The 11,783-nt window shown below is 31.6% G+C and overlaps 2 protein-coding genes across 5 annotated transcripts; both read left to right on the top strand.

Moving 5' to 3' along the window:
* The first annotated feature begins 2,481 nt into the window (after positions 1-2,481).
* LOC114193356 (glutamine synthetase cytosolic isozyme 2-like) lies at positions 2,482-10,105 on the top strand. Of its 4 annotated transcripts, XM_028083113.2 has the most exons (13): positions 2,488-2,624; positions 3,981-4,066; positions 4,587-4,769; positions 7,657-7,815; positions 7,926-7,974; positions 8,084-8,190; positions 8,286-8,373; positions 8,589-8,717; positions 8,894-8,968; positions 9,066-9,119; positions 9,291-9,328; positions 9,423-9,582; positions 9,731-10,105. In XM_028083113.2, the coding sequence occupies exons 3-13, from the start codon at positions 4,696-4,698 to the stop codon at positions 9,881-9,883; spliced, it is 1,086 nt and encodes a 361-aa protein (XP_027938914.1). In that variant the 5' UTR covers positions 2,488-2,624; positions 3,981-4,066; positions 4,587-4,695; the 3' UTR covers positions 9,884-10,105. The 4 variants fall into 4 exon arrangements, with proteins under 4 accessions (XP_027938915.1, XP_027938913.1, XP_027938916.1 ...); XM_028083114.2 differs by lacking the exon at positions 3,981-4,066 and having other exon boundaries at positions 2,482-2,624; positions 4,595-4,769; XM_028083112.2 differs by lacking the exon at positions 3,981-4,066 and having other exon boundaries at positions 2,482-2,624.
* Positions 10,106-10,282: 177 nt separating this feature from the next.
* On the top strand, positions 10,283-11,332 carry LOC146884444 (uncharacterized). Its single transcript, XM_085665671.1, has one exon. The coding sequence runs from the start codon at positions 10,545-10,547 to the stop codon at positions 11,127-11,129; it is 585 nt and encodes a 194-aa protein (XP_085521797.1). The 5' UTR covers positions 10,283-10,544; the 3' UTR covers positions 11,130-11,332.
* Positions 11,333-11,783: the final 451 nt, after the last annotated feature.

Raw genomic sequence — 11,783 nt, 5'->3', positions numbered from 1 at the left:
TAATCTACAATTTTCTTTACCTTTCTAGTTCTATGATTTCATTAACTTTTATATTTTTAACCATAGTTTTCTTTAATTTATTGTAATAGAAATAACAGTATGGTTTTTATGGCAAAAAAGTTAAAGAAAAAGATAAGTTGAAAATTAAATTAATTTGAAGATATTTCACGATATTACACTTAGTAAACTTAGTATTATTATTATTGTTATAAAAGAGATATTAAAAAACTATTTCAACACAAATAGAAAGGTAATTTACAAATCAACAATGTAGAAATACTATTAGTCCTAACTTCATTCATTCAAGAACAAATATATAAAAGTCGAAGTTACAATAATATATAGAAGATAATATTGAGTATGGTAACATGTTCAGCGTAATTCGTAAAAAGTATTTATTATTCCAGACAACTGAATATATATATATATATATATATATATATATATATATATATATATATATATATATATATAATTAGATATTAATTAATAAAAAAATCTTATAATTACAAGACAATATAATATCTAAAAGCCAAAAGAATAATATAATTTTGTTACAACTCTTAAAAAAACTAGTAATGGATCTCACTTAAGAGGATGTGTTTGTTTGGAGAGATATTAATATGATACATTTTCAATGCATGATGCTTACAAAATATCCGGCTACAAGTTATAACAGTGACAAAAGTGTGTTTAAGAGTATTTGAAAATGAAAGGGGCTAAGCATATGATATTCAGATTTGATCATATTTCGAGAGAGAATCATTAATTACAGACTTAATATTAAAGAAATATTTCATATAAGGAATTCACATTATTTCCAATCCAAAATTTTTAAATAATAAATATATATATATATATTTAACTTTTTTATTTTTACTAAAGGTAAAATTTAAATTCACATTTAAATTTTTAACAATTTATCCTCAAAATCATAAAACTATGTGAATTTATGAGTTTTCATTTTTGTAGAATAGTAAACTTTCTCATTTTTGTAGAATAGTCACCTTTCTTGTTTTTAGCGAGACTTAAATGTATGAATAAATTTTCAACAAAATTGGACTTGTGATTAATGCAAGAGACATGAAGATTTGAATGAGATTTTTTTCATATTGCAAAAGACAAATAAAGTTCATATTAATGGTAGAAGAAATTCGTCTTCAATGTTGGTATTAGAAGATTCAGACAATTGGGTGAGATGTTGTGAGAGAGACTTTGTATTATGTCACCAATATCTTGTGAGTTATAAAACTTCTATTAAACATTGTAAGCTTTATTTTCTCTTTACCATCACATTTATAATTATCTTGGTACAATTCATACATTTATCGAAACAAACATTATTTAATATATGTGTCAATATATAATAAAATATTAAAAAATTTATGAACAAAGTCACATACCTTGAAAGACTTTGACTTTGTGAAAGTGTACAACAATAACAACATTATGCATTCAATTCATCAACATAGTTTCCAAATAAAGTCCATTTCATTCGAAAACTAATGTACAAAAATAGTATTGCATAAATTTTTTGAAATAACATATACTAACTTAAAATCTAAAACAAAAAATATTGTTACCCATAAGCATTTATTGAGAAATGACATTCATCTTGGTCTTCTTATGACATTTTTCAAACTCTCTTTTAGTTCCAAATTTAATAAATATTTTAATGATATCTGCATAAAACATATAAAGATAAATCCATTAAAATGTTAAAGTAAAATGAGAGATATGTACAAATCAAAATGTTAAAGTATAATACATAAAATTTACCAACTAAATAGTCGGTGTCAAACCTAAAACCATTGATGATAGAAAAAGGAACGTACATAAAGTTTGTTTTGGGAACTAACTTAAAATCAAGTAGAACTAAAGTAAAAGAATGCATTTAATTGAGGATTTGACAAAGGAAAAGCTCCATTGATAGCTATTATAGAGCAGAAATTTGTAGAAGGTAAGAAGAGGAGACCTTTATGCATTTTGAAAAAGAGTGTAAAACATAAGAGAGAAAAGTTTCTTCGAAATTTTTTGAGCCACACGTCAATGTTATAGACAGCCATGCTGTGCCCCCGTTATGCAAATTAGCTTTGCCACGTTTTTTCCTTTTTTCTTTTGAATGTTTTTTGAATTCTTTTTTTAATTTCCGAGATTTTTCTTGTTGTACCATGTATCCAATGTTTCCATGTTTCTTTTAGTGTTCCCAGGATGTTTCATAGATTAGAAGTATAGGTGTTTGTAACTGACCTGAAAGTTAATCTGAACTATGAAACTTTTTTTTTTAAACATATTAATATTACAATGTTATTTTATGAATAGCATCAACATTGCTCACTAGCATGAGGAATTTTTAGCCATAGGATTAAGGACTATGTTGTCCAGTGCAGGTGTCAAGGGAGATGACACGTGCATCTCAAAGGAGAAGAGATAGAAGCGGCATTGTTTGCATTTTTGTTTCTCCATTTTTACATTATTTATTCCCACTCTCTCTCTCTCTCTGTCAAACCATACTCTTTCTCTCAAATCTTTCTCCAAAACTTCAACTTTCTCTACTGCTGCAAAACCAACAAAAGTTTTCATTTCCAGTTTTTGAAACTTGGGTCAAAGAAAACATCCTTGTGGTAATTGCCTATATTTCTATCTTTCTTTTTAGTTCCACTCATTTCCAGTTTTTCTCATAAGAAAGAAAATGACCATGATTTTAGCATAGATTCAAAAAATTGGAATTCTTACAAGTAGAAATTAGTTTCGTTTTTTTAATAGGTTCTTCTGAGAATTATCGTAATTTTTTGTTTGAAAGGCTTGCTCCTGTTCATAGTTGCTTCTCATAAGTGCGTGCAGGGATTAGAAGCTTGTAATTTACACCGAATAATTCTTGGATCACTTTTTTATTTTTTGTGTGATGTTTTTGTTGGTTTTGTGAAAAAACTAAAGCAACAATTAGGCATGTGTTGGACTTCAATAGTCTGAGCACTGGACCTATGGTTTGTGGAGATATATCTTTCTGCACCCCATGATTTCTCCTACATCTCCACTGGTTCTAGAAGACAAAAATACCCCTAGTATATGACAGCTCAAGACAAAAATACCCTTACTATATGACATCTCAAGACAAAAATACTCTTATTAATTATCTGACATCTCCTATTGTGCAATTCTTGTCCATGATCTGATTTTTTTTTTAATTTAAAATATGACTTTTGAATTGTTCTTATGCACTTTTTGTATTTAATAATGACTTTTTGGTTTAATATTTTCAAAAGTTTATTAACATCCATTAAGCATAAAACAGTCCTTTAATAAGTCAAAATAACAATATTTTAATTATATATATTTTTTAATATAAATTGTAATATATATTATTATAGCATTAAAGTTGGTTGTAAAAGTGGGTGCATTTTCTTAAGTTTGTTAAGTAATATTTTTGTATAACATTTATGTATACTACTAGGTCCCTAACTTGGAAGCTATAAGAAGGAGCGAAGATGGTAATTAAATAAGAATGTTAATCTTAACATTAGTAATACAATAACAACACTATAATAAATCAAAGTAATAGTGGAGGAAATCTGGAAACATAGGAATAAGAATGTCAATCTTCAAACAAAAGAAGGTTGATCTTGACGAAATATTTGGTTTAACACAAGTAACAGTTTGGATTTGGATGAAATACAAAATTCTATCAGTAAATTTTTCATATAGTGATTAGGTTTTTTCACCTCTCTCATGCTTAAAATCCTTATGATATGATAATTATTGTGTGTTCTTAGTTTGACAAGTGAGAAAGATGCAAGACCTTTTTAATAGGGACTTATATTTATTAAGTGGAACCTGAACATATTTGGGATAAAAACAACTTTGCATTTCTCTCATGACTGTTTTTCTCAACTTTTTCTCCATTTAGATGAGGATTTTGAGCTCTTCAATTCGGTATGAAAATCTGTCCAGGCTATATTGATTATGTCTTATTGCTTCAGGTTATGTTTGGCTCCTGGTTGGGTTCCATGGTATTGGTGACCTTTGAATGCGTCATTCTATACACTTTACCTATACTTATTCATGTGTAGGGTCTTTCTCTCTCTGTTTTTGGTTGTGTATTTTGGAACAACAGAACAAGTTTATGGCTACTGCTTTAGTCTCATGTGCATCTTCTTTAGGGTCTTTTTAATCTTTGATGGATCTCTAGTTATTGACTGTCATGTTTTAAAAGATTTCGATGTGCATTCTTTTGTATAGGTTATTGATCTATTTGTACAAAATTTAAGACATAAGTACTCTTCTTTAATTTATTCATTCACTGAAAAAAAATCAAAGTGGAACAGTGAAGGTGAGTTTTCTAACAAAACCTGTGATGAAGTTATAGATCTCAAGGTGATTAATGATATGGAAGAATGCGACAATTTCAGGTGTAGGTTATGTCAGTGTATCTTGTTACAAAAACGTATTATATATAATTTGAAGAAAACCTATATATACAGTGTAGGTTTTTGAAACATGCATGATTCCTATTGCAGAAAGTTGTCCCCCCCAGTGTATGTTGATTTTCTTTTCAATCTGGTGATAACATTTATAAATTGTTTTAGCATTTCAGAGATCACACTATAAAGTCCACTAACCTTGTATCCAAACAGTGGTACAAGGGAATAGAAAGAGAAACTCTGATTGTATGCTGAAATTTTTGATTCGAAGAAGATGTCGTTGCTCTCCGATCTGATGAACCTTAACCTCTCCAACGCTACTGAGAAGGTGATTGCGGAATATATATGGTCAGTGTCTCATCTCATTTCTCACCACATATTCACATCCCATGCACGTGTAAACAAGAGTTGCAATATAGCATGTCTCTATGTGTTCTTATGTGTGCATGGATGTACTGATAATATTTTGTTTTCTTTTCCCTGCATGCGTTTAACAACTACTCTAGTAACTACTACACTACTACTCTAGTGTAGTATTCATAGGGATTTATGCATTCACATTAGTTATATCTCTGACTAACTTACACTAAAGATTTCCATAAAAGAGTGTTTAACAAAATCTATTCAAGATTTATATTCATAAAAATAATTTTAAACTTCATAAATAAAATTGTTAGATTGAAAGAAGTATTGCATATTAAATTTATCATATTCATTTTCAATGTACTTTTCTAATTAAATATATATTTAATTTCAATATTATTCGAAGTTCAAGAGTTCTTTTGATTTAATTTTTGGAACTAGAATATTTAAAAATTTAATCATAACATCTTATTTTTCATCTCATTATCATAAAAAAATTTCTTTCGAAACTTGATTTAACTAATATATTTAAATTTATTTTTGACATTCAAACATATCAGATGATTTGATTTAATCTCAGGTTTAAGATATGTTTTTCAACATCAATTTATATTAGTTAAAAAATCGAGTCATCAAATTATTTAAATATTTAAAAATGTTATATACAATTTCAATGCAAGAAAGATATGTCAACTGTGATAATGATGGTTTTCCTTTTACACTAATGATTTAGGAGAAAGAGAATAAGTCTTGAATTTTCTTTCTAATTGATCTGGACTTCCTTCTTCTCCTCCTTTCATCTCCCAAAATTACTCAAAAAAAATGTTCGAGTCGAGAGAGAGGAAACAAAATTTGTGAAAAAATAGTATTACAACAATTGACACTCAAGAACTTTTATATTTTTATAAAATTTTGCTCAAGCAAATGAAATTATTCGCTCAGTCTAATCCTATGTTTCAAGTGGAAGAAAGGTATTTTCTTTTAAGTGAAAATACATGCTCAAATAAAAATGAGTTGGAGAGACTCCCCTGTTTCCTCCTATTTTTTCTTGAGCAAAAATATGTCACTTAGTGAATCCTCCTACATTTGTTGTGTTGATCTAATTTAACCTTTCTTTTGCTTTCCTATTCTTTTCAAATGTTCTTGTTTCTTTCCTTGATTGATTGTTTTCACTTAAGCGAAAATGAGTTTGAGAGATTCCTCTGTTTCCTGCTATTCTGTTACAAAAAGGTTAACCCGTTTGTACAATGACACAAAATTCCTTAACAATTGTCCCTCCTTCAGGAGCCTGGTGATCAAATTATTTAAATATTTAAAAATGTTACATACAATTTCAATACAAGAAAGATATGTCAACTGTGATAATGATGGTTTTCCTTAGGAGAAAAAGAATAAGTCTTGAATTTTCTTTCTAATTGATCCGGGATTCCTTCTTCTCCTCCTTTCATCTCTCAAAATTACTCAAAAAAAATGTTAAAGTCGAGAGAGAGGGAACAAAATTGTGAAAAAATAATATTACAACAATCGACACTCAAGAACTTTTATATTTTTATAAAATTTTACTCAAGCAAATGAAATTATTCGTTCAGTCTAATCCTATGTTTCAAGTGGAATAAAGGTATTTTCTTTTAAGTGAAAATACATGCTCAAATAAAAATGAGTTGGAGAGACTCCCCTGTTTCCTCCTATTTTTTCTTAAGCAAAAATATGTCACTTAGTGAATCTTCCTACCTTTGTTGTGTTGATCTGATTTAACCTTTCTTTTGCTTTCCTATTCTTTTACAAATGTTCTTGTTTATTTCCTTGATTGATTGTTTTTACTTAAGTGAAAATGAGTTTGAGAGATTCTTTTGTTTTCTGCTATTCTGTTACAAAAAGGTTAACCCGTTCGTACAAGGATACAAAATTCCTTAACAATTGTCCCTCCTTCAGAAGTATGGTGAATTCAGAACTCCTCCTTTATTGGAGTAGGTTCCTCCCCAAGATTTGAACTCGAGACATTGGATTCCTTGCAAGGCTCTGATACTATTGTTATGAAAAAGTTAACCTATTTGTACAAGGACACAAAATCCCTTAACACGCTCAAGTGAAAATGAGTTTGAGAGATTCCCCATTTTTATGCTATTTTTTGGTTAAGCAAAAATATGTCACTTTAGTGAATCCTCTTTACATTTGTTGGGTTGATTTGATTGAAACTTTCTTCTTCTTTCCTACTCTTTTCAAATACTTTTGTTTTTTTCCTAGTTTGATTATTTTCGCTAGTGTAAATACTCACTCTACTCAAAATGAGTTTGAGAGATTCTCCTGTTTTTTGTTAGTTTTTGCTTTAGCAAAAATATGTTTCTTTAGTGAATCTCTTTACATTTGTTGGCTTGATCTGGATGAAACTTTCTTCTGCTTTCCCATTCTTTTCAGATATTCTTGTTTCTCTCCTTAAAGAAAAAAGAAATCATTCTAAATTGGGAGTATTTATGATTGAAATTTAAAGGAACTCATGTTCTTAAATATCCACTACCAACCCCAATTTTACTGAATTTTTTCACGTAACATGTACCTATACTGCAAACATTCTCTTGATGTACCTGAATAATATTGTGCTTGTTTGCTTTGAATAATATTGATTTTGGTTTTATTTGTATGTTTGAACAATGATCCTCTACTTAAATTGCTAGTTCATCCTATCTTAACCACATTTTTTTGTCAATTTTCTATGATATTATGTGATGAAATCGCAACTGAAATTTAAAGTTTCGCTTACTACACACACCAATGCATATACTGACCACACATTGGCACTACTACATGTTCTTGCTTCAATTGTTTTCGACACGCTTAATCAACTCTTAACCCCTTTTGATTTTTATTATGACAGGGTTGGTGGATCTGGTATGGACATGAGGAGTAAGGCACGGGTCTTGGATATAAAGACTCTTTCAGGTCCGGTTAATGACCCTTCCGAGCTTCCCAAATGGACCTATGATGGTTCCAGCACTGGTCAAGCTCCTGGAGCAGATAGTGAAGTGCTATTATTGTAAGCCTCTGATTCTTCTATTTAGGGTAAATTTGGACCATCACATATTTAGGGTTCTTTCTTTTCCGAACACTCTCATTAATCTTCTGTCTCTTAACCAAATACAACAGTCCACAAGCAATTTTCAAGGATCCATTCAGGAGGGGTGAAAACATTCTGGTATGTTTCTTCTTGTCTGCTATTTTATGTGTGAAAAAAAAAAAATCTTCAGATAAACATGTTTCCTTGATGGAAACATCTCATGTCTTATAATTGCAATTGGTTGCAGGTTATGTGTGATACTTACAATGCTGCGGGAGAACCCATTCCTACCAACAAGAGATATAATGCGGCAAAGATATTCAGCCATCCTGATGTTGTTGCTGAAGAACCCTGGTATTTATTGTTGCTTCCTTGCAGTTTCTAGTGACCTTTCACTATCATTTTCTTCTTTTTCCTACGATAATTCTTAATGTATGATCTCCTTCTAGGTATGGCATTGAGCAAGAATACACCTTGTTGCAGAAAGATGTCCAATGGCCTCTTGGATGGCCTATCGGTGGTTTTCCTGGACCCCAGGTGATATTCGTTTTCTTCAATTTTTAAAATGAAGATTAGGTGTTTGATGTAAATCACCACCAGCATTTAATTTTTGTATGGCATTCGTCAGATTATTCCGGCCACTTACATGATCTTTTCTATGAAAGGTTTCTAAAATTTTGACACAATTTAAACTTATCCGTCCATTATTGTCTTGTTGCTACGTGTATTGAAATTTTTCCCTTGCTCAAAAGGGACCCTACTATTGTGGTGTTGGTGCAAACAAAGCTTTCGGACGGGACATTGTGAACTCGCATTTCAAAGCCTGTCTTTATGCAGGCATTAACATTACTGGAATTAATGGAGAAGTGATGCCTGGTCAGGTAAATTAAAATAAAATATTCATATTAATCATTCTTTAACCCTATTGTTTCAGCCAATGCCAAATTCTAGATAAAGCTGGATGTTGCTTGATCTATATTGTATTCTAGACTTATATTTTGTATTCTTTTTCTTCACATTCTAACTTTGATTTGAATTCATTCTTCATGATGTGTAGTGGGAATTCCAAATTGGTCCATCGGCTGGCATCTCTGCGTGTGACGACTTGTGGGTTGCTCGCTACATTTTGGAGGTTGTTAGAACTTGAACACTGTGTCACCCTCACAATCAAATTCATTATTTTTTTTTTTGTGAAAATATTACAGCAATATCTTTATCTGTGTTAACAGAGGATCACTGAGATTGCTGGGGTGGTGCTTTCTTTTGATCCTCAACCGATTAAGGTGTGTATCCCATACTCATGAAAAAACTGAGACCATATTTGATTCTCTACATATTCAATCAAAACATTCATGTGTTATTACCACTGCATACTTTCTTATGTATATATGGTTTATTGAATTTGGTGTAATGATATTAAATCATGTCATTTTGGCCGTGTTCTTTAAAACCAGGGTGATTGGAATTGTGCTGGTGCTCACACGAATTTCAGGTAATGAATGTGTTTGTTTGTTTGTTAGTAATTAACATGGTGTCACTTTACTTTTAAACTTGACTAAGTGGATTATATGTATATAATGTTGCAGTACCAAGTCCATGAGAAGTGATGGTGGCTATGAAGTAATCAAAAACGCAATCAGTAAGTTGGAAAAGAGGCACAAGGAGCACATTGCTGCTTATGGAGAAGGCAATGAACGTCGTTTGACAGGAAAACATGAGACAGCTGACATTAACACCTTCATATGGGTAAGCAATGAAACATTTGTTACTGTAATCTTCTACTTATGTCACTTAGTTTTTTGAATTGATGTTAAATTAAAAGGAGTCATAAAATCAAAACATTGAGTTGTTATTAGTTTATGTGATTGATGGTGGTGTTGATGTGGGAATGCAGGGTGTTGCAAACCGTGGTGCTTCAATTAGGGTAGGGAGGGACACAGAGAAGAAAGGGAAGGGATACTTTGAGGATAGAAGGCCTGCATCTAACATGGACCCTTATGTCGTCACTTCGATGATTGCTGAGACAACCATTCTTTGGAAACCATGAAAGTAGTCTGAGAGCAATCACACGTGTCTTCCTCAGATCTTTGTTGCTTATATGTTTACTATGATAATTTGTGCTTTTTAATGTTTTCTTTGTACTGTTTGGATGTTAGGTCATGTTTGTTGGTGCTACCAAGTACCTGATGAAGAATTGTTGTTTCATTTCCTCTGTGTACATTTCAAGTTTTGGAACCTCAAGTAGCAATATTAATGTTATTTTGTGTGATTTTCTTTTGTTTGAGGCATCTCATGTGTATATAAATACGTTTTTAAACGAAAACGACTGGTTTTAAAAACTACAAGAACAAAGAATAAGAAGCAGCCTCTAATAGACAAGTCAGAAGTACACGTATTCTTCCTAGCTAGAAGAAACAAGAAATAAAACCGTTCTCGTAGTAGGGCCCAATGGTGGGCCCAATACACGCGTCCAAATTAAATGATCCCATTAATAGCTGACAGCAGCACGAGGACTCTCTGTGCACGGCCCAGCCCAACTTGGTGGAAGAAAGTCACATATACCTTTCTTCACACATGACCTAGTGCTAAATTCAACACAACACAACACTGTAGAACGCATTAAACAAACCTACTTACTACTTTTCCCCTGTTGCGTTGCATTGCATTGCGTGGAACTTAATTTTCCCACACATTCTCACATCACACTCATGGCCTCCAATTTCTCTTTCCTAACCCTTCTCATGGAGAGAAGAAAACCACCCAAAAACAGCACCAACACCAATACCAATACCAATGACTTGTCCTTTGTAAAGGCTGCTGCATGGGCATGGTACCAACACAACTCGGGCTCTAAGGGCAAGACCATAACCGAGTTTCATGCCACAGTAACTCACCACGAGCCACGGCCTTCGCGTTACAGGTTAGAAGCAATGAGAACCGCCATGGAAGCACGTGAAGGGTCCCCAAATCTTCATGCAAAGAAGCTGTCCCTTCTTGATGAATACGAAGTGCAAAGCATTTCAAGGCAACTTAATAGTCTTGTGGAGGATTCTCATCACAAACCTTTCAACGGTGCTGACAATAACTCTACAAATGGAAGAACGCAGAAGAAGAAGAATGAGAAGAAGAAGGTTAGAAAAGGGTTTTGGCTAAGGCATGGAGCTGTTTGTGGAGGAGAGAAAGATGTGGTGGATCCTAGTGCTGTGGGGGTTTCTCGTCGTGGGTTACCGACAAAGCAAGTACCTGCGGTTAACGAGGTTAAGCGTTTGCCAATGGAAATGGGTGCACTCTGATTGTTTTCCAATGCTGGGTACTGGTTTCGCATGTTTCTTTAACATATACTTGTTTGTTCTCATGTTGTAGATTTGTCTTCTTCATATACAAATTATTGGGGTAAAAAAGTGTTGTTCTCTCATTGAAAATTTTCTCTAGAGAGTGTGGTTGTAAGTACGGGAGCAATAACTTCACAATGAATTCCATTTTCTTTTTATTTGTACATCATCGAGCGTAATACTGGACTATGTTATGTATGACTGGACTATGTTATGTATGAATGCGAAAAGTAACAACTCCTATTTATTACATAGAATGTCATAATTGGCAACAATGTTATATATATATATATATATATATATATATATATATATATATATATATATATATATATATATATATATATATATATATATTATCTGATAATAAATTAACCAGATTGATTTTCTTTTCAAGTTTATTGGATTCTCACTTGTTTGGGTTCTAAAATCTAAATGGTTTTAATGTATTTTTTCTTCTAAGTTTGGCAAGTTTAATTATTATTATTATTATTATCATTCTTTCAAATATGAATATTTAATTATCCGATATTCGATGTCAAAAATTTCAGGATCTCTACATATTCTTTGAAAGTAACGTTATTTTCTATATCTATTATAGCTTTAATCAATAGA

This window comes from Vigna unguiculata, chromosome 8, assembly GCF_037176805.1.
Source record: "Vigna unguiculata cultivar grain cowpea cultivar isolate G323 ecotype 2 chromosome 8, ASM3717680v1, whole genome shotgun sequence".
NCBI lineage: Eukaryota > Viridiplantae > Streptophyta > Magnoliopsida > Fabales > Fabaceae > Vigna > Vigna unguiculata.
This window is presented reverse-complemented; position numbering and strand designations above follow the sequence as displayed.